Source organism: Trichosurus vulpecula (genome assembly GCF_011100635.1).
Source record: "Trichosurus vulpecula isolate mTriVul1 chromosome X unlocalized genomic scaffold, mTriVul1.pri SUPER_X_unloc_2, whole genome shotgun sequence".
Taxonomy (NCBI): Eukaryota; Metazoa; Chordata; class Mammalia; order Diprotodontia; family Phalangeridae; genus Trichosurus; species Trichosurus vulpecula.
In genome coordinates this window covers 1,015,639-1,039,897 of record NW_023494378.1, presented here as the reverse complement: position 1 = coordinate 1,039,897, position 24,259 = coordinate 1,015,639, and the positions used below count along the sequence as shown (strand labels likewise).

General features: G+C 50.2%; 2 protein-coding genes across 5 annotated transcripts in view; one reads left to right on the top strand and one right to left on the bottom strand.

The window, feature by feature from the left end:
* IKBKG (inhibitor of nuclear factor kappa B kinase regulatory subunit gamma) overlaps window positions 1-8,572 on the bottom strand; it is a 47,126-nt gene extending 38,554 nt beyond the window's left edge. For all 3 annotated transcript variants that reach the window (XM_036740519.1, XM_036740525.1, XM_036740524.1), the window contains exons 1-2: window positions 8,485-8,572; window positions 4,322-4,370 (exon numbers count right to left, since the gene is read on the bottom strand). The gene's annotated coding sequence lies outside the window, so the exon portion shown is untranslated. The remainder of the gene's footprint in view (window positions 1-4,321; window positions 4,371-8,484) is intronic.
* On the top strand, window positions 133-22,765 carry G6PD (glucose-6-phosphate dehydrogenase). Of its 2 annotated transcripts, XM_036740530.1 has the most exons (14): window positions 195-275; window positions 1,476-1,562; window positions 1,900-2,027; window positions 11,425-11,462; window positions 11,582-11,690; window positions 12,060-12,277; window positions 13,112-13,270; window positions 13,487-13,612; window positions 15,272-15,365; window positions 16,040-16,226; window positions 18,579-18,814; window positions 21,166-21,242; window positions 22,126-22,218; window positions 22,304-22,765. In XM_036740530.1, the coding sequence occupies exons 3-14, from the start codon at window positions 1,908-1,910 to the stop codon at window positions 22,392-22,394; spliced, it is 1,548 nt and encodes a 515-aa protein (XP_036596425.1). In that variant the 5' UTR covers window positions 195-275; window positions 1,476-1,562; window positions 1,900-1,907; the 3' UTR covers window positions 22,395-22,765. The 2 variants fall into 2 exon arrangements, with proteins under 2 accessions (XP_036596424.1, XP_036596425.1); XM_036740529.1 differs by lacking the exon at window positions 1,476-1,562 and having other exon boundaries at window positions 133-275.
* The last annotated feature ends 1,494 nt before the right edge of the window (window positions 22,766-24,259 follow it).

Below are 24,259 nucleotides of genomic sequence, written 5' to 3'. Positions count from 1 at the left end.
CCGAGGTCTGGATCTGAGCCAAACCCGGGTCAAGGCGGAGCTGAGAGGGCTGGGGCCTGGGCGGGGGCAGGGGTGGAGCCAGGGTCCAGCGGGCGGGCTCCCAGAGCGGCGGGGCCGGGCCAGGCCGAGCCAGGGGGCGGAGATGGGGAGTCGGGCGAGTGGAGCCGATCTGCGCTCGGGCAGACAAGACATTAACCCGAGTACCGACGCGGTCCCGGTCGTCGCCCTTCCTCTGCCGGATCAGCAACCGACCCAGGACCCAGAGGCCAACACTGGTGAGGAAGCCCCTCCCCCACTCCCCAGGGGGCCGCCGCTCAGCCCCAACCTCCTCCATCCTCAGTAGCTCCCACCCTGCATCCTGGCTTCAGTCCTGAGCTCTCCATCCCCATAGCCTTTTTCTTGAGTCTCTCTGCAGTTCCCACCTTCCCCTTAGTCTGGGCCCCACTATTCCCAGGCTCTTTGATCCTCTTTCCCCAAGCATCTTCCCTCATCTCATTCCTCCGGACTCTGTTCAGGAGGCTGTTTCTGCATTGATTGATTGTCTTCCTGTTCAGATAAGGTACTGTACTCTTTCCCATCCCGGCCCTGGCCTGGCTTTCCTGCCCCCTGTAGTTTTTCTCTGGGGGCCTAGATCTAAAAGAAAGCTTCTTCTATATATCCCTAGGGGACTTTAGCTTAGTGATGTGATCATCCTGAGTCCTGGAAATACTTAGCCTTCTCTTCGAGCTTTCTGCTTCTCCTACCTACCAGGGAGAAACCCTAACCCTTCAGAGCCATCTGCCGGGGTAGATCAGATTCCACTAAGGTTCTAGCAAAGTTGAAGCAAGCCCAAACAGGTAGCAACAGTGGAACCTATGGCAGGGGGCAGGCTGAACTGCAGCTGGCTGGATTTGAACCCTGGTGGTGGCATAACCCCTTGCAGAGAAGGTTGTCTTTTTGCTCTGGGTTTTCCCTTGAGACTTCTTTTTAAAAACAAAACAACCACACAAATGCAATAGTCTTCTTCCACAGGCCAGTGCCATGCTGATGCAGATGCAGGATAATGTTAATGTTGCAGCTGGAGAATTTTCCAAAGTAGTGACTGTGGGGACTGGGACAGGCCGGTTTTAGAAATAGAGACATCAGAAAAGGCCAAGGAGAAATAACATTTTGTGCTTGGTTATACTGGTCATATGGCAAGGAATATCCAAGGTGGATGGAAACTTACAGATTAGCCAGTCTAGCTACCTTCGAAGGGAAGCAACTTTAGACTCCAAGAGAAATAAACTTGTCCAGGGTCACAGACAGGACTGAGTCAGAACTAGGACCCATCATCTTCAAAGCCAAAGGATAAAGGGGCTAATTATCATTCCACCCTGAGACTGGGACCCATTATCTTCAAAGCAGAAGATCAGTGAATTAATTAGTGTTCCTGCTTAGGTCCTGATTTTCTAGTCGAGATTAACCCTCACCAGTGGTCCTGCCCCCCAATCTAGGAAGACCTTGAACTATAATCCCCAGATTGGAAGCTCCAGCTTGAACTCATTCTCCAGACATCTACTTTGGAAAGCAGGAAGAGACAGGTGGGAGACCAATTTGATCCCCAGGCTTGGCCATTGAGTTTCATGACCAAAGCTAGGATATTGAAAATGGGCTTAATGGATACTAGATATCACTGCTGGGAAGTCTTCTCAGATGCCCGCAAGGTATCAGAAACCTAAGATTTTTTATCCCTAAAAACATCTGAGGGAACTCTTCTCCTAAACTCTAAACTGGTAATTGCTTCTTGGAAATACCACTTGAAACTTGGGCTGTCTGGGGAGTTCACTTGTCCCTCTTAGGGGGAGGGGCAATGACCTTCCAACTATCTCTCACCCAGAGCTCCTTCTCAATCCTGCCTCCCTTCTTTCATTCCTCTAGAAAACAGCATGGCAGAGCAAGTAGCCTTGAGCCGCACTCAGGTGTGTGGGATTCTCCGGGAAGAGCTGTACCAGGGCGACGCCTTCCACCAGTCAGATACACACATATTCATCATTATGGGAGCCTCGGTGAGTCTGGAATCCCCACACCATCCTCCCACCTCTTGCCCAGCCACAAAATGGTATATGTAACATAAATGTGGCCTCTCAAAACAGGAAGGAATCTTCCAGGTCTGGATCTAGACAGATCATTTAGTCACTCTGGGCCTCAGTTTCCTCCTCTGTAATATGAAGGAGCTTGGACTAACCCCCTTTCTGTCTCCAAATTCTCTGATCCTAGTCTAAGTTTTTTAGAAGCCCAGAGAGGTGCTTAGCAGAGGTCTTCACTCTCTCAGTGGCTCTGAAGGCCTAGTTCCTCCTGTTCTTCAGGACCTCTGCTCAAAGTTATTTTCATGCTACCTTGTTTCTCCTGATTGCTTGTCCTGGGGTCAAGGCAGTGATTATCACCCTCATTTTATAGATGAGGAAAATAAAACCCAAAGACCTAAAGTGATGTTTCCCCCCCTAATGTCAGGAGCAAGTTAGTGGTAGTCAGGTTTCCAGCTTCCCAGGCTAGAGCTTTTTTTTCCCCCTCAAAATCAGGGTGGAGAGGGCAGCCTGTAGGGAGGCTGATAAAGGGGAAGAAGGGAAGGCCACTCCCTAACGCTGGTGAGAATTTCTTGAGAGCAAATGGTGTAGGAAAGGTCATGGGTCATTCTTGCTTATTTGCCAATTGGTTATCTTTCTTATCTTTGTTATTTCTTCATCTAACCTAGCTCAGTCTTTTCCAGGTCTGATTTGAATAGACTGATAAGGGGCTTCTTTGAACCCCTTAGGGTTACCAAATAGCCCACTATTTCCCTCTAACTGAGCCCTGTGGCCCCAGGGGTGTTTGAAGCCCTTCAAGGGAAGGTCATCAAAGGCAAGACTATACATAGTCTTATACATAGTCTTTTCAAATCACAGTTGGTTTGGGTTTCAGTTTTGATTCGTTGTTGGTTTGTTTCTGGGGTGCTGGAAGGTATAGTTTTCTAAATTAACTGATTTGAGACTTGGAAGGAAAGCTCCACCCCATCTCCAGAGGTTAGAGGCCCCTGTCCCCCAGTGCCCTCTTCACCAAGTGCAGCCTGGCCAAGTTTCATTTAGAATTCAGGGTTTGGGCCTAAACTTGCACTTATCAGCCCAGACCTGCTCTAGGATCATTTGCTCTTTAAGTTTGGTTATGCCAGTTGGCATTTCAAGAGTGCTACAAGGTTTGCCAAGTGCTGTTTTACCTTTGGCAGTGCTTCTGTAGGCCTCCTAACAGTGCTGGCACGTCTGGTTGAGAAGGGTGCCTCAACTCTGATGCCAGAGCTAAGGGGCTGAGGTGGAATTCAAACTCAGTTCTTCCCAACCCTAATCCTTCCCTCACCAATGCCGGGTCCCTCCAGCTCTGCCAGGGCATTGGGGATTTTATACTCTGAAATGACAGAGTGGCCTGAGGAATGGTGCTTCCTGAGGGCCATCAGTAGCTTGTGGAGGGTGCAGAGAGTGGAATGAGCTAGCAGAAGAGGGCAAGAGCAAAGAGAAGCCTTTCTTTCTCTCTTCCTGGCTTTCACCATGCCCTTCTTAGCTTCAAGTGCCTCCATTCATATAGGTCACTGTTTCCCAACCTTTCTCAATCCAGGGTCTTGCTATCTACTGGCCCATTTCATATAAGTAAAATAATATTGTGTAGATGGGAACCTCTGTAGTCTCAAAGGAATCCATTGAAAGCCCTCTGAGCAGCCCCAAAAGATCTCTCAAAGTTCATGCCCACAACTTTCCACTCCCAGGAGTGCTTCAATTCTTTACTCAACCAAGCAGCCTACAGGATGCCAGCCATATAGGCAAGAACCAGTCCCTGCTCCCAGGGAGTTTAGGTCTAGGAAGACTCTGTGTGTGTACACACTGAATGAATACAAGGCAGTATAGGGATGAAGGGGGGACCCTAACAGTTGCAGGGATCAGAAAAGTCTCCATGTAGAAGATGGTGTTTGTTCTGAGGCTTAAAGAAGGTAAAGAGACTCTTAACAGGCAGAGAAGGCTTCGGGAATCCAAAAGCATGGATGGAAAGATGCAGGGTAGAGCAGGAAGACAGCCACTTTGACTAAACTACAGAGTTCAGGAAGGAGAGGAATGTCTAATGAGGCTAACAAGCTGGTTGGGGGTTGGGAAGGGCTTTTTCAATGTCAAGCACCATGCATTAGGCGCTGGGATAAAGAGCCCCCAAAAGATAGTTCTCACTTTACAGTAAATTCAGTTACACCAGTTCAACTCCTGGGCAGGCAGCAGGGGCTGGGCCAGGTATCCTCCAGCCGCAGGGCCCACAGAGCCATGGGTGGTCTGCAGATCAGTCCACTTACCTTAAGGAAGAACTGGTTGGAAAGTCCTTGCATTCCAGAAGGTCAGATTCTGTGTGGGCAGAGGGAACACCATGAAGATAGAGAATTCAACACAAAATATCTATAAGTCATTCGTTATTGAGAAGGTGTGCCCAGGGCTAATATGATTAAAGGAGGACACCATGGAAGGGGAGGAGAAAGGAGACTTAGAGACCGACATAGAAAGGATGGAATTCAAATGGATGATAGGAAGGAGCTGAGAGTGCCCTGATCAGCCTCAGGCTCAGAATCCCCGGATCCCTCTATGTGGCTGCCTTGTCTCTCCTTTTTGTCTTTGTAAACCTAGCATCTCTGGTTCAATCCCTAAGCAAAAGCTAGAAAGTGAGGTAACAGTCTCTGGCTCTGCAGGGTAGCTGAGGCAGGGATTGGTGACATCCTTACTAAATCTTGTTTTAAAAACATTTTGATTAGTAAGCTGGGTAATGTGGTTTCCCAATCTGCATCAGTGATTAGACCCAGAAAATTACAAGTGGGGAAAGAGGCTGCTAGAGAGAGGGAGAAAACAGAAAGTGGATATACTTTGGTAAAGCAGAGCTCCATGGGATTCAGTAGCTGAGGGTAGTGGCCTGCATTCTAGGCCAGGAAGGTCATGGACATTCAGCAGCCATTATTGTCACTAAGAAGTTAGCTTAGATTTGGCATCTTCTTAAGAAGTCTATGTGGGCAGCTAGGTGACACAGTGGATAGAATGCCAGGCCTGGAGTCAGGAAGACCTGAGTTCAAATCTAGCCTCAGATGTTTACTAGCTGTGTGACCCTGGGCACATCACTTGACCCTGTTTGCCTGTTTCCTCATCTGTGAAATGAACTGGAGAAGGAAGTGGCTAACTACTCCAGTATCTCTGCCAAGAAAACCCTAAATGGGGTTGTTGTGGTTTGGGGTGCTGGGAACCCAGGGTGGGTCTGCCTCAAAAGAATTCGACCACTCAAGCCTTCCAGTCAAAGTAGAGAGTTTATTGTGATGCCAATATAAGTGGCAATTTAAAGGGGGTAAGATTGGTACTTTTATACAGAAAAAGACTGTGAGAAGATCTGGATGGGATCTGGATGGGATGGCAAGTAGCCTAGGGTGGGCCAGGCGCAGAAAATGGAAGGACCTAAGTGATCTGGGCCACAATGAAAGGACAGTTCAAAGGATTATTGAGTATGTAGGTAGAAATGTGTGGGAAAGTTCAGGGGCAAAGACTTGGTCTTTTCCTTTTAGGGGTCCAGGTTCCATCCCCCATCAGGGTCATGAAGAGTCAGGCACAACTAAACAAAGTCTAAGAAGTTAGGGTGCTGGATTCATTACAGAAAGATTTCTATCCAAAGGAAGGTATAAGGTTTTGTGCTTGCCTTGGTCCAGACTCTTGGCTCCCAGAAGCTCTGGATTCAGGTCTTTGGACACTAAGACCAAAGTCCAGAGGTGAACAGTCAGGAAACAAGGTCCAGCAGGGGGCTTAATGGGGAACCCTCCTTTCTGGCCCCAGGCGAGGATCCACGAGTATACCTCCAAAGGAATACCACTAGCCTAATTGAAAATGAGCATAGAAGTACCTGAAACGTCTCTGGAGAGGAGGTAGGCAACTCGGTGACCAGGGAAAGTTCTCACTCTTACTAGCTGTGGGGCTGAGGCAGATCCCTCCCTTTCCCTCTCTGGCCTTTAGTTTCCTCCTCCATAAAGTGCCTTCTTTGGGCTAGGGGATCCCCCAGATCCCTGGAGGCCTACTCCAGCTTGCAGTCCTGCAGTGGGGTGACCAAACTTTGGAGCAATCAGCAGGTTGGGGTGCTCCCTGCATTTCTGCAACTAAGCTAATTCTGGAAGTTCCTGTTAGGGTGGGGCAGCTCTTTAAAGCTTTGGCTGAAACCCAAGCTGAGTGGGGGCTGGGTAGAAGAGGATGGCTTCCTCTTCTCTCCTCTCCAGGCCTGTCAGTGGCTTACAGATTTTGACTTTTCCACCTCCCACTTCAATACCTCCCCACCTGGAGAGATCTGCTGGCTCACATGCCCACTCTGGGAGCACAGTGGCAGAAAACCTGTCTTGACCTCCTAGAGGTCACATTTAGAGGCTTACCAAGAGGAAGTTTGGCCACCCTACGAATCTGCTAGCATTGAAGTGCCCGTTGTATGTGAGGCATTGAGACAACGATGAATTGAATGAAACAATCCCTACTTACATTCTAACAGGGGAGACAAGAATTTGCACAAACAAACTCTACAGCTTAAGAGAGAGAAATATATAATTGTCAAATGCCAGGAAGTAGGGGAGGGGGGCTAGAGGGCAGACAGGAGCATTTGGTGGGGATCCAGAAAAGCTCCATGCACAAAGGTGGTGCTCTAGCTACTTGGCCAAGGACAGAGGTGAGCTGGCACGGGAGGTTACTATAATGGGAAGTACCCAGGCCAGAGGTTTGGCTGGATCAATGGGCAGGAGGGGAAGGGACAGCCCTTGGCAGCAGTGTGGAGAATGAGCTGGAATGGCAGAGAGGCAGAGGCAGGCAGGCAGGCTTAGGAGACCAACTTAGTAGCTTGTTGGAATATATGACTGGAGAGAACCAGTGGGAGGGAAGAGATGGTCGGGAGATAGCAGAGGCAAAATTTGGCAACTGCTTGGCTATGTGGGGGTTAGGGAGGCAAAGATGACCCTGAGGTTGTGAACCCAGGAGACTGAAGGGAGGGAAGGAAGGGGAATAAGCATGTCTATAGCACTTACTGTCTGCCAGGCTCTGTGCTAAGAGCTTTTCATAAGGAGGATCTCATTCGATGAGATTGGAAGGGTGATGGTGCTGTGAAAAGAACTAGGGAAATTCAGAAGAGGGGAGGGTACAGGAGGAAAGATGGACGGGGTGCTGCCAAGAAGAGTACCTTCAGTTGTATGTTTATTTTTTACTTTCTACGATGTTTATGTTGTATGTTTGCCTTAGTGCCCCACGTTGATCTCCACAGCTCTCTGAGGGAGGTACTGTGTGGGCAGTATTACCCCGTTAGAGGAGAATTAGGTGACTTGCGCACGAGTCATTGGCAGGCCCTGACAGAAATCAAGACTCCTTCAGACCCAGGCCCTCTGACCCCAAGTGTACAGCTCTTTCACCTGTATCAGTACTCTTAGTAAGTAAGGTGAACTGATGGGCGCCATGGGCTTTGCTAACAGGCAGGCAGTCATTTCTGGGGCAGGAGTGGGGGGGGGGGGGCAGGAATCTTGCTTTCTGGTCCTTGGTGGAGCAGGTCTGTTGGGTTGCTGATGGGCCAGCCCCAGGGTGTGGATGGGGAGGGCGTGGTCATCAAGCCCCAGAGGAGCCAGTCCTGAGCCTTCCCCCTTCCCTGCCCCCCTCCCTCCTCTGGCCTGTCTCCTTCCCCAAGCAGCTGTCCCAGGCTAACTCCACCTGCCCCGCCCCCCCCCCCTTCATCTGGCTGCATCTCTGCTTGATACAGATAGGTCTCATCCTTCCTCCAAGGGCCCCCTGAGAATCTGGGCTACACAGTGGTGGGGAGGCCTCTCCCTTCTGTTCCTCTCCTCCCTCACCCTGCTTGGGCAATCCTAAATGGTCTGCTCTGGCCCTTGGGCAGTCAGCTGTACTTTCTCCTTGCCTGGGGTTCCATGTCAGTGCCCCAGCCTTGGTCAAGAGTCAGAAAGGGCTGATTTTTTTTTTTTTAGCTCACAGATTGATGGTTCAGAGAGACTTTAGAGGGTGAGTCCAGCCTTCACTTTGTAGCTGAGGGAACTAAGGTAGCGAGTGAGAGCTGGGATTCAAACCCAGGGCCTTTCCAAACCTGGCACTCTATTCATTGTACTGCTTTCCTTGTCTTTTAAAGTAGTATCTAAGAATGAGAGGCAGGGAAAGAGAGAGAGAGAGACAGATAGAGACAGGGAGAGACAGGGAGAGACAGGGAGAGCCAGAGACAGACAAGAAGCTAGAGAGACAAGGCATGAGCATGTGTGCAGACTGCCCAGACCAGAAGGAGAAGACCTCTCTTGGCTCTGTTGCTCTCTGGACCAGCCTCTCCTGTAGCCTCCTTCCAGCGCTCAGTCTGAGCTCAGAACTTTTGCCCCACCACCTTACCCCCTGCACCCCCAGCTCCTTGGCTGCAGTCATTTCTGCTGTGTCATGGTGACACTGAGGCAACTTGGGACTTACAATGACTCACCTTTCCCCACTCCTAAGTCTTCAGCTCGAGGCTAGCCGAGGGAGGTGCCTCTGTTCTTTTAGCACCCTCTCTCCCACCCTCTCTCCAGTCCCCAGCATGCAAAGCTGGCCTGCTTGGGAGAGAGGCCAGCTGATCCTGGGCCAAGTCTGCTCTGTGCAAACAATTCAGCAGAATCCCCACCCACCTGATCACCAAGCTGAGCTCCTACTGGGCCCCACAAAGGTTGGCTGAGGTCACCTCATTGGAAGAGGCCTGCCCCTTGCCCCAATCCACTCACCCTAAGGTTGGATCCCCCCAGAGTTAAGGCTACCCTGTAGAGAACAGAAGTCTGAAGCTGCCCTCCCCCTGGGCTCCTGAACCCCAATGGGCTAGGGCCCCTGCCCAGCAATTTCTCATACAAACAGTACAAGTCAAACTCAGAGAGAGGTCAGGGTAAGTGCAGTTACGTAGTGAGCGAGAGAGCAAGAACAAGAACTGGGCCCCACAATCCTTGTCTGGAAGGGACCTTTAGAGATCAATCATCTGGCTCAACTCCCTCATTTGACAGATGGGGAAAACAGAGGCTTAGGCTACTGCCATCATACCCCAGTAGGAGGTGGGCCTGGTGGAGTAGAAACCCACTACATTGCCTTCAGTGCTATGCCAAGACAGCTGTGCTAGGGCACTTCCTAGAGAGAGGGAGCTCCAGGGTCTGGGCAGAATTTGACTGGAATTGAATACTTCCTGGCCTGGGAAAGTTTCCTCTACCCACTTTGGAGGCCTCTCCCCATGAGGCTGGATATAGGCCACCAGTGCAGGAAAGGGCTGCCTAACCCTGTGGACCTAGCTACTAACCAAGCGAAGACTTTCATGTACCTCTCAGAGCCTGCACCTTTTACCCCCCACTTAAGACTTGCTTTCAGTGGGAGATTCAGAAGTGTGTTGAGGAGAGATCTTGGTAGTCCCTTAGTGAGTATGGTCACAAGCAGGTATAAATGACAGGAAGGAGTTGAATACAAGGACCCGAAAGACCAACCTGGCCCTGCCCCTCCATGTCGTTGCATGAAGAATGAGGACCATGGACAAGAGAAGACTGCCCGAAATACTCTGAAGTTTGTGGGCTGAACCATTCCCAGAGTATGAGGAACTGCATTGTGGGGTCAAATTGAGTGGAAGAAGGGGAAGAGGAAGTGACCAAGTTTGGGGCGTTCATAAGACAATTGACACCCAGCCAGCCCATCCCCCTCGCCCCTCCATCATCCCTGAAGCCTTATTCTATAGCAGGATGAGGGCTGAATGCCAGGCAGCAATGAGCCCTCTGGGTTCCTGGGGACCTTTATGCATCATTCCCAGGAAAGGGAATGGAGAAAGCTCTGAGCAAGGAGTAGAGAAACCTGGGCTCTCAGCTTGTCTCTGCTTCAGACTCTGGCCCCCCAGGCCCTGCCATGCAACTTCCTCTTGGGCTTTTCAGCTCCCCTTTCTGTAAGATGAGGACATTGGTATAGAATGGGCCCTGGGGCCCCTGATGTTTCCTCCCTTCAAGCTGCTGTTGTTTCTCCCCCTGCAGCCGGGTGCTGCCTCCTGTGTTTGCACATAGTGGTTTCTGTTGCTCAAGGTTGTCCTTGACAATGTTCACTCTAACCTGCCTTGTTTTTGGTGGGGATACCCATCCTTCGATTTCCTCAACGTAAAGAGCTCTGAGTAAGAAACTCGTTCTCCCAATGCATATCAGTCTTTGCTCTGCAACTTCTGGCCCGTGATGACTTGGCCAGGGTCACACAGCCTAGACATGCCTGGGCAGGCCTTGAATGGAGGTCCCTAGCCTCTTCCCTGTGATGCCTGTCACCAGAGGGCACCGTGATGGCCAGGCTGTAACATGTTGTAATTTCCCAGAAGCAGAGAGTTCTGTCAGGTCCATCCAGAACTGGCCAAGAGTCTCCTCCCTCTAGAGCGTCTTCACCAAGTGGCTCTCTAGCCTCTACTTGGAGCTCTCCAACCAAAGGGAGCCCACCACCCCTGCTATTGTTGAATAGTGTGGGTGACTAGAAAGTCTCTTCCTTCCATGGAGCTCAAGCAACCTCTCAACAACTGCACCCCCCCCACCCCAGCTGTGTCTTCTGGGCCTATGCAGAACAAATCCAATCCCTCCTTCAAGTTCCATGTGCCAGCCCTCCCAGTACCCAGAGGTTGTTCCTGTGGGCCACTACCCACCCATCTGCCATGAAAGCCTGGGCCTCTCCCCATCACAGAGCCTGATAGAGAGGGTTGTGGGCACTAGCAGCCACTAGTTCCCACCTGTGAGGTTTTAGGACCTTTAGCCTTCCCATTCCCATGCACTACTGGGTAACAGGCTTAGGCTGCCTTTCTTAGGAGAGAAGGCAAGTGCCTACACCACTTTGAGCCTGCCAGATCTGGCACTAGACCCTTGAGTTCCTGACTTTTGGGGATCTTCCCAATGGCAAGCCCCCCCAGCCCCACCCCAGCACACCAGATAAGAGAAAATTGTTGATTGCCCGAAACATCTTTCTATGACACTGTATTCGGGAGTAGCCATCTCTGGGGTCAGAGGCCCTACATTCAAATCCTGGCAGCCACTCCCTGTATGACCTGTGAGAAGTTCCTTCACCTCATCCCTCTGGGCCTTGGCTTTCTCATCTGTAACATGAAGGGACAACTAGCCCATGGTTCTCCAAGGTCTCTGCCAGCTCCATTTCCTCAGGATTTCCCCTTAAGGCATGGCAGGTACCCCAGTGGATAGTCTAGACAGAGTGAGGTCCCAGCATGGCCAACAGCCTTGGCTAACAGAGAAAAGGAGACCGGGACACTGGATCATAGGGAGTCAGCACCCTTCTGGGGAATGAACAACTGAGTGGGCAGCTGCTAGCAGCACTTAGAAAAGAGGGAAGAGCTCCCATTCTGCTGTAGCCCTCCCTGACCAGTCTCATCTACTCTTTTCTTCAGGGTGACTTAGCAAAGAAGAAAATCTACCCTACAATCTGGTAAGTTTTCTCTGTGACAACTCCCTGAGCTTGGGGCAGAGGAAGGCAAGACTGGGCAGGTGGGGGAGGGCCAGGCCAGCCTAGCCCTGCCAATCCCCAGCCTGAGCCCCTTCTTCTAGGTGGCTGTTCCGTGATGGGCTCCTCCCCGAAGATACCTTCATTGTGGGCTATGCCCGTTCCAACCTCACCGTGGCTGACATCCGAAAGCAAAGCGAGCCCTATTTTAAGGTGGGCCTAGGCCTGGGAGTCACTATCCACCCACGTGACTTCCCCTGCTGAGGCCTTAGATTCCTTCTTTGGAAACTGAGGGGCTTAGTTTGGCCCCTTGTTAGTTCTCCTCTTCCAACCCACTACCCCTATCCCTTTCTGCCCTCTTCCTTCTTGTACTCCCAGCGCCACCTGGGTCTTGGGTGAGTTCCTTCTAGAAGGGTGTGACTTTCCAAAAGTAGGATGATGAAGCATGGTGGAAAGAGGTCCCCCTTTGAGTCCCCAGTCACATCTTCACCCTCCTGGCTTCCCCTTTCTGGGTAGAGCTTGATGCCCCGAGTCTCTCTGACAAAGGTGAGTGCCGTGATTTCCTGTCTTTATGTTGCTCAGGCCACTCCAGAAGAGAACCTCAAGCTGGAAGAGTTCTTCTCTCGGAATTCCTATGTGGCAGGCCAGTATGATGAACCAGCCTCCTTTCAGCGTCTCAGTGCCCACATGAACTCCCTGCATCATGGGCCACAGGCCAACCACCTCTTCTACCTAGCCTTGCCACCCACTGTCTATGAAGCTGTCACTAAGAACATCAAAGAGACTTGCATGAGCCAGATGTAAGAGTCCCCCATGTCTCCCCTCGAGGCAGCAGAATGACTTTTGGGAGAAGGGTCTGACAGAGCTTAACACTAGGCACTGATGGGCGAGCACGAAGAACAAGGAGGTGGGGAAGGGAATTCAGCATGAGTTAAAAAAGGAGTCTCCCCAGTTTGTCTGAAGAGAGCCAGCCCCCAAACTTCCCATTGTTGTTCCATCATTTCAGTTATGACCCTATTTGGGGTTTTCTTGGTAGAGCTACTGTAGTGGTTTGCCATTTCCTTCTTCAGCTCATTTTACAGCTGGGGAAACTGAGGCAGACAGGGTTAAGTGACTTGCCCAGGGTCACACAGCTAGTAAGTGTCTGAGGCCAGATTTGAGCTCAGGAAGATGAGTCTTCCTGACTTCAGGCCTGGTGCTCTATCCACTATGGCATCACTTAGCTGCCCCTCTAAACTTCTAGCCTCATCCTTACTAGATCTAGCCTGACCTGGTATGCTCCTACACCCCTCTACTTTTGGGGAAGCAGTCCGTTTCTGAGAAAGAGCACTGGATTTGAATCCAGACCCTGTTCTCTCTATTATTCACTGCCCATGGGACCTTGGACAAATCTCTCCCCATCTCTGGGCCTCAGTTTCCTCCTCTGCAACATAAGGGAGTCAAGCTAGATGACCACTGAAGGCCCTTCCAGCTCTCAAGTCCAGGATTTCACAAGCCAGAGTCCCTTCTTCCTTAGCAAGCCATTTCTGAGCCAAAAAGATGCTCGGGAGTGGCGGGGGGTGGGGGTGTCACTGGGTGCACATCCACAAGGGGATGAGTGGCCTTGGGCTCTGGCTCCCTTTCTTCCTGACCAGAGGCTGGAACCGAGTCATTGTGGAGAAGCCTTTTGGAAAGGATCTTCAGAGTTCTGACAAGCTGTCAAACCACATTTCCTCACTCTTCCAAGAGGACCAGATCTACCGGATCGATCACTACCTGGGCAAGGAGATGGTGCAGAACCTCATGGTGCTAAGGTGAGCAGACAGCCCAGCCCAGCAGGGCCAGGCCCAGGAGAAACCATACCTGGCTCTGCTTCCCCTCCTCTGGGGAAAAGGCCACAAGCATCAAGGCTCAGCAGTGGCTGACGGAGGAGGCCAAGGCCTTGACCTTGGAGTCAGCCTTGTGGCCACAGCCATGGCTGGCCTGGCACTCATCCCTGGGGCTCACTCTCTTCTTCCTTCTCTCCCCAGATTTGGTAATAGGATCTTTGGACCAATCTGGAACCGAGACAACATTGCCTGTGTCATCCTCACCTTCAAGGAGCCCTTTGGCACTCTTGGCCGAGGGGGTTATTTTGATGAGTTTGGGATCATTCGGTGAGAACCAGGGGCAGGGCAGGGCCTCCCTGGAGGATGCAGCTGCTGTTGCTGTGGCTTCTTCTCTTTTGGGAACTCCCCGAGAGAGGAGGGCACCTCCGCCAGCTTTCTTCCCCTGGGCTCTTTGTCCTTTGCAAGAGGATCTGAGTTTGCTCTGCTTGGTCCCAGGGGTCAAAAAAAGGAGGAGCCACAAGTGCAAGTTACAAAGATGCCAGTTTTACTTCATGAAAGGAGAGGGAGTGGGATGTGCCGGAGTCAGAAAAGCCTCTGCCCCTTCAGCCACCCACTCTCTGTAAAATGAAGGAGCAACCCCGGGGGACCTTTCTAGCCCTAAATCTGTGATCCTAAGGCCCTGCCCAACCCCCACTGGAGTGTCTGGGAACTTCTGCCTAACAACAAACCCTGGAATGGCTAACTAGCGTGCTCCCCATTCCAGCAAGTGTTCCAGCAGAGACTGGCAGGGGAGCTATAAAAGGGATTCCTTCCTGTGCAGAGCAGAAAGTTGGAGACCAGCTAACTTCCAAGGTCTCTTCCAACCAGCTTTGGGATTCTTAAAGCAAGAAAGGTGGGCTAGCCTAGCACAGTGGGTTGAGGGCTAGCCTTAGACTCCTGGATTTAAGTCCTGCCTCTGACACATACAAGGCTGTGGAACATGCCCAAAGCAGCTAACATACTAGAAGTTACAGACAGTTGTTGGTTCATTTGGCAAAGGGAGTTGGCACACCCGGAGTTCCCTGTACAGTTGAAATCAGAGGTCTGAACCCACAGACAGAAGGAAAGGATCTTGGGAGATATCCTGAGGGAAGAGCAGTAGGGATGGTAGAGAGGCCAACAGGGCCTGCAGCAAGAAACAGGAAGAGGTTGGGATCTTCTGGCCTTAAGAAGGCACAGAGTGGGAGGGGGTTGGTAATAACAAGCTTCTGAGGTTCCAGGTATGCGAGATTCTACACAGGGCTCCTGTGCCCAATGAGGAACACCTTTCCCAAGAACAGCAGAGAGCAAAGGGTTCTAAACTGCACTTGGGAGGAATGAGTACAAGAACACAACCGAGGGTGGCTGGGGTAACTTGTGCAGTCCCATTCATGCTTCTGTGCTCCAGGAGCTCTTTGGAACTTGGTTGAGTCCATGGAGAAGCTGCCTAGGCTTTGGGAGTTGGGAAGCAGGCAAGATTCATGAAAGGAAGTGGGCCTTAATGAATCACAGGGATTTCAGTGGCCACCTAGTTGAACCCATCTTCCAAAAGGAATACCTATTCTAGCATATTCATTAAGTGGTCACCTTCGGGCCTTGGCATCATATCCCATCCCATCCTTCCCTCCCCCCCTTCCTGAAGTAGCCTATTCCCTTGGAGGGTGGCTCTCACCAGTGGGAAGGTTTTCCTTCCAGCAAGTTGCCTTGGCACCTTCCCCTGCCCTGGCTGTTCCTGCTTCTGTCTTCTGGTGCCAGGCAGACTGAGGCTCATCCCTCTTCCATAGAAGAGCCCTTCAAAGCCTGAAGGCAGCTCTCCCATTTCCTCTGAGCCTTCTCTAGCTAAATGTGCCCAGTTTCTCCACTTTATATGTTGTGGTTACCCTTGCTGTCCTCCTTGAATTCTTTTTCTCCTTGCTCCTGGAGGTTTGGGTCTGAGATTCATACCTGACCTCCTCTCTGCCTCCACAGAGACGTGATGCAGAACCACCTCTTGCAGATGCTTTGCCTAGTGGCCATGGAAAAGCCTGCCTCCACCAACTCTGATGATGTCCGGGATGAAAAGGTCTCGCCTTGCTTCAAAGCTGCCCAGGGTGGTTTATCTGAGTGGGTTCTGGGGGTGCTAACTCTCAGGATGAGTTAGGCTGGAGAGATGGGCCACACTTGGGATGGATGCCAGGAGTACTACCCACAGGAAGAAATTCCTGCCTCCTTGTCATGGACCTTCCCAACTGGGGAGAAAAGATCTGAAACTTTACTGTCTCTGAGAAGAGTGGGGCATGGACAGCACCATTACCCCTCCTCCCTGGGTCTCAGTTTACTTCTCCATAAATTTAGAGGCTTGGAGTAGATGAGCTCCAAGATCCTATCTCTCTGATCTTATGGCTAAAGTGCCCTGTGGCATTTGAATTAGTGAGGCAGTGGGCTGCCTCCCTCTTGTGACACTGAGTTGGAAGGAAACATCCTGTGTTTAACAGCAGAGGCTTGCAGAGCCAGTGTGGGTCATTGGGGTGAGGGTGTGGAGGTATCCTCCTCTATGCCTCCCAGGGCCCCCGTGCCTATTGATTCAGCTGGCCTGCAGACTGGAGAGCCAAGCTTCTGGGACCAGTTGGGTTTGCCCAGAGTGCCCAGCATCCCCTTGAACCCTAGTGTCTCTCTGGGTCCCTTGTCCCAGCTCTCATGCTTTGGCCCTTGCCTCCCACCTACTCAGCTCACCACCCCTTCCCTCTGCTTTCCTAGGTGAAGGTCTTGAAGTGTATCTCAGAGGTGGAAACAACTAATGTGGTCTTGGGCCAGTATGTTGGGAACCCAGATGGAGAAGGAGAAGCCACCAAAGGCTATCTGGATGACCCCACGGTGCCCCAGGGCTCCACCACTGCCACCTTTGCTGCTGTGGTCCTCTATGTGGAAAATGAAAGATGGGACGGTAGGTACTGTTCTTTGTCCTCTTTCCTGATCATAGTGATCCACAACAACCATTTATAGAGTGGCTACTGTGCCTTTGACCTTAGAGGTCATGGTGACCTCTAGCTCTTTGAGCTTATGGTTCCATTTTTCCCTCTGCCCCATTTCCACCTGGTCTTTCTGGGATTCCAAGTTGGGCCAGTGGCTTCCCTTACCACAACCCTCTGAGCCCTGTCCAAGATGCAAACAAGTCTCCTTTTCCCCTTGGCTGAATTGAGGCAAAAGCAAGATGTGTTCAGAAGTTTTCCTTAAGAAACTGGGGGAGGGGCAGCTATGTGGCACAGTGAGTAGAGCACCAGCCCTGGAGTCAGGAGTACCTGAGTTCAAATCCAGCCTCAGACACTTGACACACTTACTAGCTGTGCGGCCTTGGGCAAGTCACTTAGCCCCAATTGCCCTGCCTACCCCCCTCCAAAAAAAAAAGAAGAAGAAGAAAGCTGGGGGAAAAGAGCATGTCTTTTTTTTTTAGCATTTTTTAAAAATTTATTTAGTATTTTATTTTTCCCCAATTACATGTAAAACCAATTTTTGACATTTGCTTTTAAAACTTTGAGTTCCAAATTCTCTCCCTTCCTCCCTCCCCACCCCCCTCATTGAGAAGGCAAGCAATTCAATATAGGTTATACATGTGTAGTCACGCAAAACATATCCATAATAGTCATGTTGTGAAAGAAAACATAGACCCAAAAAAAAAAACTTCAAGAAAACTTAAAAAGTAGGCTTCAATCTATTCAGACACTGTCAGTTCTTTGTCTGGGGATGGATAGCATTTTTCATCACAAGTCCTTCAGAGTTGTCTTGGATCATTGTATTGCTAAGTCATTTGCAGCTGATTATCAAACAATATTGCTGCTACTTTGTACACAGTACACTTCACTTTGCATCAGCTCATGTAAGTCTTTCCAGGCTTTTCTGAGAGCATCCTGTTCATCATTTCTTATAGCACAATAGTATTCCATCAGTCACACAGCATAATTTGTTCAACCATTCCCCAAATGACGGGTATCCTCCCAATTTCCAGCTCCGACACCAGAAAAGAGCTGCTATAAACATTTCCATATGTATAGGTCCTTTTCCCTTTTGTTTTTTATCTCTTTTGGGATACAGACCTAGTAGTAGTATTGCTAGGTCAGAGTAAGCATGGTTTTATAGCCCTTTGGGCATAGTTCCAAATTGCTGTCCAGATGGTTGAATCAGTTCACAATTCCACCAACAGTGCATTAATATCTCATTTTTCCCACACCCCCTCCAACATTTGTCATTCTCCTTTTCTGTCCTATTAGCCAATCTAACAGGTATGAGGTAGTACCTCGGAATTGTTTCAATTTGCATTCTCCAATCCGTAGCAATTTTGAGCACCTTCTCATGTGGTTATAGATAGCTTTAATTACTTCATCTGAAAACTGTTCATATCTATTGATCATTTATCAATTGGGGAATGGCTCCTATTTTTATAAATTTGACTTAGTTCTTTATATATTCGAGAAATGAGGCCTTTATCAGAAAAACTTGAAGAGCATGTAATTTTAAAGATAGAAACGATGCAGATTTTTCTCTCCTTATGTAACTAAGCTCTAGCCACAGATGGCCTCATAGCCTGCCCCACTTCCTGTTCCTCTCCTCAGCCCTGCCCAGGGGCCCTTTCCTCAAACCATTCCCCTTTCAGTCGTTGGCCCACGTGACAAAGTGAATCAGTATTTCCTAATATCCTTCAAGTAAACATGTCCCAATTACACATCAAAAATTAACCATTCTTTAAAATTTTGAGTTCCAAATTCTTTCCCCCCTCCTTGAGAAGGCAGGCAATTTGATGTGAATTATAGATGTGAAGTCATCTACATGATATTCTGATGAATTTTCCCTTTCTCCCCAGAATCCAACTCTGTCCCTGCCTAGAGGGCAGTGATAGAGAGGTCCCCAAACATGCAGCTCCTTTAGCTGTGGGTCCCTTCTGTCTCACGGAGGTTGAATTAAATGTTCTCTCAGGATTCTAACTCCCAGTTGAATGGAAGCTCCCTGAGGCTAGGGACTGGTTCATTTTTTATATTTGCATACCCAGCACCTAGCATTCAGTAGGCATTTAATTAATGTTTGTTGAACTTCATCTAATGCCTGTTGTGCTAGGCACTGAGAATACAGAGAGTCCTGATCCTCTTACCTAGGAGATGGCCCAGCCCGCCAGGCCTGCCTACAGCTCTGGGAAAGCCATAGAGAAAGGCTGATGATCAATGTGACAGTGGAAGCCACTCTGAAAAGCAGTTGAGGCTGCCAGATTCAATGATCTCCTTTTCTCTGTCTCTGCTCTCTGGCCCAGGAGTCCCCTTTATCCTCCGCTGCGGAAAGGCCCTGAATGAACGCAAAGCAGAGGTGCGGCTACAGTTCCGGGATGTGGCTGGTGACATCTTCCAGCGCCAGTGTAAGCGGAATGAGCTGGTGATCCGTGTGCAGCCCAATGAGGCTGTCTACACTAAGATGATGACCAAGAAGCCAGGGATGTTCTTCAACCCCGAAGAGTCTGAGCTGGACCTGACCTATGGCAACAGATACAAAGTGAGCTGATCCTGAGCTGCCCAGCCTGGGGCTGGGTATAGGGGGGAGCTGGCCGGGAACCTAAGCATTGGCCAAGCAACCACTGTGGGCCAAATGTGTGACAAGGGTGAGGATGACTCAGAGATGAGATTGAGTGATACAAGTGCCAAGCAAAGGGCAAGGCCAAGTGCTCTTAGATGTTTAAGGAGGGAGAGGGAAGAGAGAGCCTCTGAATTGGACCTTGAAGAAAAGGTATTTCAGCAAACAGAAAGGAGGAGGGAAGAGAAAGAGTCCATTCCAGGCACAGGACAAAGAGAGGGCAGGACCTGACCAGGAAACAGTGAGTTTTTAGTGGGGAATAGTGAGAAGAAGCTAAAGGTGGGCTATCACCAGATTGGGAAAAGCCTTGAGTGCCAGAGTTGGGCGGTTGGGTACTCAGTAGGCATTGACACATTTTGTTTGGTTTTTAACAGAAGAGATGGGACCCTAATGGTGTGTAAGGGAGTTTTCTTGGGCTTCAGCATGGAGCATAGCAGGAGGAATGATTAGGAGGCTCTTGACAGAACTGAACTAAGGTGGTCATGGTGTGAATATAGAGGAGAGGTGGGGTATAGGATGTTCAAGAGGACTGGCACTTCTGGTGTGAGGGCTGTTCATTCACCTTTGGTGCCCATCTGGCACCCAACCCTCACCTGTGGCTCCAAGGAGCTACAGCATGTACAGCAGCCACATCCCAGTAAAACCATCTCAGCAGATGGGCTAAACCAGGATGAGGGTAACTGATAGGCCTCAAACCTCTCAATGAGTTAGGGGGTGTCTACTGCAAGTATGTGAAGACTTCTGGCAGGATGGGCAGATGAGAACAGTTCCAACAGTCATGAAGGCAGCTGAAGCAGGCACTATGCTTAGTCAGATATCTAAGACACCAAGGTCATCTGCTGCATCCTGGGCCATCACCAGTAATCTTGACTTTTGTCTTGCCATTGGACTTCAATGACTCTAGAAGAGAGAGCAAGGACAATGACTTTGTGCAATTCTGCCTCACTCAAATCCAATTCATGCCCAAATCAAGACCTCACCCAATGTGATGCCATTGGTCCTCTTTGAAAACAAATGACAAATAATAACAATAGAGGAGATATGTGAGAGACAACAGGGGAAGGAACAGTAAATAGGACATGGCAGCTTAGTAGCAAGAGAGAGAAGAGCAAGGTATGGCTAGCATTGCAGTCAAAATTAAAATAAACTGAGGCACAGAGTTCTAAGCACTTTCAATTTATTGATAAGGCTAGCAGTTACCAATAAAAGCAGTCTTTAGCTCCTCAGCAAGAAGACCCAGAATGAGGGCAGATAGATCATTTTTACAGACAAAAGGAAGAGCACCCAAAAACTAGAAGGCAGCATCATAGATGGGAAAACAGTATGATTGGTTCCAAAGCTGTAGCATCATAGGCGTGAGGAACAATATGATTGGCTGGAAACTGGTAACAAGGGGCTAGCAACAACCCCTCCTTCCATCCTGTTGCTAAGAAATACTCATCATTTGAGTTCATCTTCCAGAACAGTTTGGCAGTAGTGGACCAAACTCCCTGGCATTCATCGTCCTCATTCACAGATAACAGATTTCCTTGACATGACAATAGAACAGTGATTAGCAGAACCAGACTTCTAAACTTGGGCAGAGATAATGAGTGATTTCTAAGGAAGCTGAATTCCCAAACTTCACTCTGAAACATATAAAACATGATTTTGGCAGTTACAAAAACGTTGGCAGTGATGTCAAATAGAATCCATTTGATTTTCCCAATTTTCACTCTGAGGTTACCAGCCTGGGCTATTGGTGCCCTTAGTAGAACTGAGGGGGAAGGGAAAGGCAAAGATCATGATGTTGGAAGAGTTCCAGGGGCACTTGGGGTGGGGGTGGGGGTGACAGTGAAAGGCAGCCAACAAGCAGAAAATCAGAAACTAGTTGAAGCTCAAAAGTGGAGGATGGGGAGCAGTATTCAGAGAACCTGACCTAGAAGCTCTAGCACAGGCAGGGCAGACAAGGAAGCCAGAACCAGTGTTGTGTAGGTTGGGAGGAATCCAGGGCACACAGGCAGTGATGCTGAGGGCCAGAGAAGGAGAGAAGAAGATAGGAGGAAGGAGGGAAGGTAACTTTTCTAAGACTCAACAGTCCTTGTGTGAGCCAGCCTGGTACCTCACCCCCACAGTCCTTAAGTAATAAATGTGTGTGGAATGAATGAAAAAATGGATGAAGGAATGGAAGGAAGAGAGGGAGCAAAGGAACCAAAGCAGGCTTGGCTGCTCCCTGTCTGACCTCCTCATTGTGGTGCCTTCTTTCATCTTATTTACCCCTCCTGGCATTGCAGGATGTGAAGTTGCCCGATGCTTATGAGCGCCTTATCCTGGACGTCTTCTGTGGGAGCCAGATGCACTTTGTGCGCAGGTGAGAGATGCCTTGGAGCAGTGGGGGCCTGGACCACTGCTGCTCCCCATTCTCTTCCAGGACAGAAAGAAAGCAGCTGGGTTTTGGGACTGAAGGATCTGGATTCAAATCCCACCTCTGGGACCTGGAACAAGTCACTTGGCTGCTCTGGGTCTGTGTCCTCCTCTTAGATGACCTCTAGAATCCCATGATCCTTCAGTAGCCTCATCCTGGAAAGCCCTGCTGCCTCAAGGCCTACTGAGGGAAGAGGGAGAGAAAGATGACCTTGCCTAATTCCCCCTCCCAAGGCATGGCAGGACCTAGCCCAGGTCCCAGGGGGCTTTGTTTCTCAGTTAGAGAGATTTGACCAAGCTGCTGCTTAACAAGCATCCCTCCCTTCCCCCCCAAATCTGAAGGTAGAGAGGTTGGCAGGAGTTGTTTGGCATGTTTTGGCTTGTGGAGTAGCAGAAGGCCAGTTTCTACACTAGCAGCACCTGGGGATTGGAGGAGGCCGCAGACTCTTCTTGCCTCTCCCTCTTCTCCTTTCTCCCTTCTCTCTGCTGTCTCCTCCATGCCCCAGAGGAATAGGAGACCTGAATTCTCCTCATGGTGCTACCGTTACTAAGTCACTATGTGACCTTGATCCTGTGAACCCGTTACCTCTTTGGTTCTCAGTAAAAGTCTCCACAGCTTGCCCTTCTCCTCCCCTGGCTTTCCTCCCCTCTCCTGCTCACTGCCATTTCTTTTTCTCACCCTCCATGATCCCTGGCCCTGGGTCAGGGGGGTTTCAGCAGCTGCTGCCACTTGGGTGCTCATGCCTCCTGAGCCCCCTCCTGGGGCTTGGCTAGGGCAGGACCCCACATGATGAGGCCCATCTGGGTGCCTCCTCTCTCTCTCCCTCCAGTGATGAGCTTCGGGAAGCCTGGAGGATCTTTACACCCCTGCTGCACCACATCGAGAGGGAGAAGACCCAGCCCATTGCCTATATCTATGGCAGGTGAGATGTGTGCTTCCAGGGGTGGCCAGAATGCTCCCAGCAGCCAAGGACATGGCCCCATTTTGCCCTTGTGTTTGTTTCACAGCCGAGGTCCTCCCGAAGCAGACGAACTGATGAAGAGAGTGGGCTTCCAGTACGAGGGCACCTACAAGTGGGTAAATCCCCACAAGCTCTGAGGCAGCCTGGCAGCCCACTAGCCGCCCCCCCTCCTTGTTTCCCATCCCCAGCCTCCATGTTCATCGTCTTAGCACGTTGGCCTCACTTTGGGACCATGAGACCAGGATCCCGGCCCTGGGGGAGAGGGAGGGCCCCACTGAGAGATTCCCTAGCCATCTCCACTCCTAGCAGCCCCGGGGACCTGGCCACCACCTCCTCGGCCCTGTTTACAGCTGCACTGGGTCTGCCATTCAGCAGCTACCAGACATGCTTCCACCTGCTTGAGCTCCCAGAGCCAGCTACATTCCAATAGCAGTCACTGGAGGTGGCCTTTGTTTCCCTTCAGGACTGCAGCTTTATGAATACAGAGAATTGCCAGTCCCCCTGTGTACATGGTGTGACTGCTTCTGTGTCCATCCTGTGCGTTGAGAGAGCAGAGGCCCAAAGCTGCCTTAGCTTCCTCTTGGGCTTTATGCTACAGAAAACCTAAGCATCCCACCTTTCTCATGAAGAAGAGGGGATTGCTAACATACACATGAGGCCCTCTTGGCTTCTCCCCACTGGCTATGTAGGATTTGTGGCACCACCTCTAAGAAGGGGCCACTTCACCATTCACACCCGGGAGTGAGATGGGGTGGCCCACTCCATTCCAGTGTGGAAATGCCTTGGGTCCTGGTGCATGGATCCTCCAGCTGTGGAGGCTAGCTGCCTCCTGTGCTTACCTCCTGTGGATCTCCTCACCTTGTGTGAGGGACAGGACTGAGAAAAGCCAACGTAGGGCCCAGAGAAGGATTTGGGCCCATGCATGAGTCCTTGGGGCTTGAAAGAAGACAGTCCAAGGCTATCTTGCTTTCTGCAGTGGATATGGGCCATGCAATCTTAGAAAGGCAGGAGAGATTGGGACACCTAGGTGGCTCAGTGGATAAAGCACTGGGACCTGAGTCAGGAGGACCTAAGTTCAAATCCAGCCTCAGACAGCTGTGTGACCGTGATTGCCCCTCCTGCCCCTTCCCCCACCAAAAAAGAGAGAGGGGAAGGCAGGAGAGATGATAGGAGCTGGATGGGCTAGCTCAAGGGAAGACTTTTTGGAGGTAGAAGCCTTTGTTTCCTCAGGGTTAAAGGAGAGAGTGAATGAAAGAAAAAGCGTCATCTTTTGTGCCAAGCACCATGCTAAGCTTGTAGGGACACAGGAAAATGAGACAATCCCTGTTCTCCAGATGCTGTGATCTAATAAGGAGAGATTAGACAGGCAGATGCAGAGAGAGCCCAGTGTGTGGAGCACTCAGCTGCAGGGTGCTAACAAAGCCAGAGCCTCTGGTCAGAGGGGGACACAGCCCAGCAGATGCATGGAGAGGGGGTGGGGGCCAGCATCAAGGCTCCTGGAATAACAAGGAGTGCAGGTAGAGGGAGAAATAATCACAGAGGATAAGAAAAGAGAAGTGAGGAAGAATAAGAGGAAGGAGCAGACATGGCATGTTTCATTCTGGATGGCTTCAATCTTCGTGAAACAATCTGGGTCATTTGCTCTCAGTAGAGGGTTTGGAAGATAAAAAAAATGTGGAACAATTGTCATGGGGAAATAAGATTAGGAGGTGCTAAGTATTGTGCAGTGGAAAGAGTGTGGTATTTGTAATGAGAGAACCTGGGTTTGAATACTGGCTCAGTGATACAGTGTGGGATGAGTCTTTTCCCTATCAAATTAAGGGGGTTGAAACAGAACCTCAAAAGCTCCTTTGCCCTCAGAGCTCTCTGTTGCCCCTCCCCTTCTGCAGGACCACCTGATCTCATTCCTCCCATTTTTCCTCTCCCACCTTACCACTGACACTGCCCCCCCCTTCCTATACTTAGTACAGGTGACAAATAGCCTTCTACGACCAATATGTAA